General features: G+C 42.0%; 1 protein-coding gene across 1 annotated transcript; it reads left to right on the top strand.

Annotated features, from left to right (window-relative positions):
- The first annotated feature begins 1,365 nt into the window (after positions 1-1,365).
- On the top strand, positions 1,366-2,737 carry LOC121870338 (tigger transposable element-derived protein 1-like). The gene is made up of 2 exons (XM_042372120.1): positions 1,366-1,962; positions 2,240-2,737. The coding sequence occupies exons 1-2, from the start codon at positions 1,366-1,368 to the stop codon at positions 2,735-2,737; spliced, it is 1,095 nt and encodes a 364-aa protein (XP_042228054.1).
- Positions 2,738-3,020: the final 283 nt, after the last annotated feature.

The following is a 3,020-nucleotide window of genomic DNA, read 5'->3' as shown; positions in this document are numbered from 1 at the left end:
TATACCGGTAGTTCTTTTGAGGAAACTAGGAATATTTTGTGTTTTGTAGAAGCTATAAAATAGAAATATGAAATACAAGTGTCTTCAAGTAAGAATTGTGTGTTGCAAGTGTGTGTCAACATCACTTCCCGCTTGCTCTGGGCTGTGAGCAGCAGCTTCAAAAAAGACATCTTTCATTACTTGACACTGCTCATCAACACTCCACCCATGCTACAATGAAAGTTGAATGCAAGTACAATACGTTCTTCTGGTATTTTTCTTATATTTATAAGGTGACAAAGGATTTTTAAAAAGTTTTATTTTATATTTTTTTTTACCGAAATATGCCTGTCGCGGGTTATGCAGGTCTTACGAGGGTCTGAAGGTTAATGGGAATCCCTGTACATTGTTACAAAATGTGTCCATTTGTAGCTGACTAATGTAAATTTTGTGTATTTTACAGGGGATGTTAAGTATATGACCATCCTTCCCTTTATTATTTTTGCAAGGGAAAACGAGATAGGTACAGCATGTTCAATACCGGTAATGTTCATATATTTACAGTGCTGTTATAAAAAAAAAGCAATTCAAGATGATATTGCACCATATACGGTTATACCCATAATATTCACATAATAATAATAATAAACCAAACTTGCATTTATTTGTAATTCAGAGGACACTACTACTGGTTTGCTGCTTTTACAATAGTAATTGTCATTTGCAGTGTACAGCATTGATGTAATAGATTTAAATTATGTCTATGAACAGAAACTTCCCTGAGCTGGTATGCATATACAGTGCAGTAGCTACTAGTAAAATACAGTGTTGTGTTTAGCTCAACATTGTTTTCCAACAAAGGGTGTATGTACAGAATACAGTGCATGTATAATACCTCCTTCATGGAGGGAGAGGAGAGTGACAGTTAGCAGCACCTACTACAGCAGATAGTAAGAGAAATTACCTCAATACCTGGGGATATCTCTCAAACCTGGAAAGTGGAAATGTTCTACACCAAATGTTCTGGCTAATGGGGATGTTACTAGAATTATCTTGTGCCCATAAGTATTAAATCACCTTAATATACATTTCCTCAAGAATATAGACTAACTTTACCATTTAAACACAATGAAATAGTGTTAAAAAATTAATACAGTAGACTCGGAACTTACGGGTATTCAACTATATGTGGATTACCCCGGGGGTTAGGTTACAATTTCCAATTTCAAACTTAAAATTTTCAAAATGGGTCATAAGCCCGCCAAAGCTCCACTCCCGCCATCCCACCTCTGTCTTCAGTTGCCGCATGGGTATTGTCAGAGGAACACCTGCCTCTCGTGTGTGTCAATTTATTGCGCTTAAACCTCTTGCAAGTACTCGTTCATAATGCCCAAACACAAACCAACCTCTGCCTCTGGTCCTCCAGCAAAGAAACAACGCTCTGTGATGACCTTGGAAGAAAAAGTGGCCGTTTTAGACTTAATAAAAGGCGGGATGTCGGTCGCTGCTGTGGCACAGAGGAAAGGCCGCAATGAATCAAGCGTGAGGTCCATTAAGATTCGGGAGAAGGAAATTCGTGAAACCGTCTCTAAAAGTGCCTCATTTACTGCTAAGGTAACTAGCCAGGTTAGAGATGTAACTCTAGTGAAGGTGGAGAAGGCATTAAACATCCGAGTAGAGGATATGAACCAGAAACATATCCCCATCGACGGCAACATGCTAAGGGAGAAGGCACTGAGTCTTTATGACCAGTTTAAATCTGAGGTTCCTCAGGGTGAAGCATCCACCAGCTCTGAGAAGAATTTTAAAGCCAGTGCAGGTTGGCTCAACAGTTTCAAAAAGCGTTTCAACCTGAAAAATATTAGAATCACTGGCGAATCAGCATCAGCGGACGAGTCAACTGCATGGGTGTTCCCAGATGAATTCAGGAAATTGAGGAATATTGATGTCTTCCAGAGCAGGTCTTCAACGCTGAAGAAACAGGTTTGTTTTGGAAGAAAATGCCAACCAGAACCTACATATCCAAGTCTGAGAAGCAGGCCCCCGGGTTAAAGGCTGCGAAGGACCGCGTCACCCTCCTACTATGTGGCAACGCAGCAGGGCATATGATAAAGCCAGGCATGATTTATAGGTCTGCCAACCCTTGTGCTCTGAAGGGAAAAAATAAGAATCTCCTCCCTGTCTACTGGCAGTCAAACAAGACAGTCTGGGTGACAGCAATGCTTTTCCTTGAGTGGTTCCACAAATGTTCTATCCCTAGGTAAAGAGCTACCTGGAGAAGGTGGGCTTGTCTTTCAAGGTGTTGCTGGTCGTTGACAATGCACCAGGCCACCCAGATACCATAAAATTCGCACACGTTCCATCCACCCAATACCACCTCCATCCTCTCGACCAGGACGTGATTCAGTGCTTTAGGGCAGCGTACACATGCCTCGCCTTCGTCTGCATTCGCAACGCCATGGAAGACAGCACTAACAACAGTGTTATGGCATGCTGGAAGGAATTCGGCATTGCCAATTGCATCACTTTTGTGAAGGAAGCCATGGCTGCACTGAAACCAGAGTCGGTTAATTCGTGTTGGCGGCCACTGTGGAGTGACAGTGTGCATGACTTCAAAGGATTCCCTACCATTGACGCTGAAGTTAAGCACATCATGACGGTGGCCAGGGCTGTAAGCGGTGATGGATTTGAAGACATGGTCGAGCAGGAAATTGAGGAGTTAATTGAAGGGCACAGGGACACTCTGACTGATGCTTAGTTGGAGGAAATAGTGAGAGCGGACGAAGAAGACGGCAGTGGTGATGACAATGATGAAGAATAAGAAGAGCCAGCACGTTGGGATACAGTTCCTCCCCGACTTACGACGGGGTTAGTGACCCAAATCCAGGTCGTAAGTTGAAAATGCTTAAATAATACATAGAAAATCTAAATTGGGTGTCTCTTTTTCTTCTCAGCACCACAAAACTCTCACTTTTAAGCTTGTCAGCCATTTTAAAGGGAATTACAAACAAAAATTTTGTCTGTGTACAGAAGTTGGGACT

Source organism: Homarus americanus, unplaced genomic scaffold (genome assembly GCF_018991925.1).
Source record: "Homarus americanus isolate GMGI-L3 unplaced genomic scaffold, GMGI_Hamer_2.0 scaffold40856, whole genome shotgun sequence".
NCBI lineage: Eukaryota > Metazoa > Arthropoda > Malacostraca > Decapoda > Nephropidae > Homarus > Homarus americanus.
The sequence above is the reverse complement of the archived record's forward strand: the minus strand, read 5'-3'. Positions and strand labels throughout refer to the sequence as shown.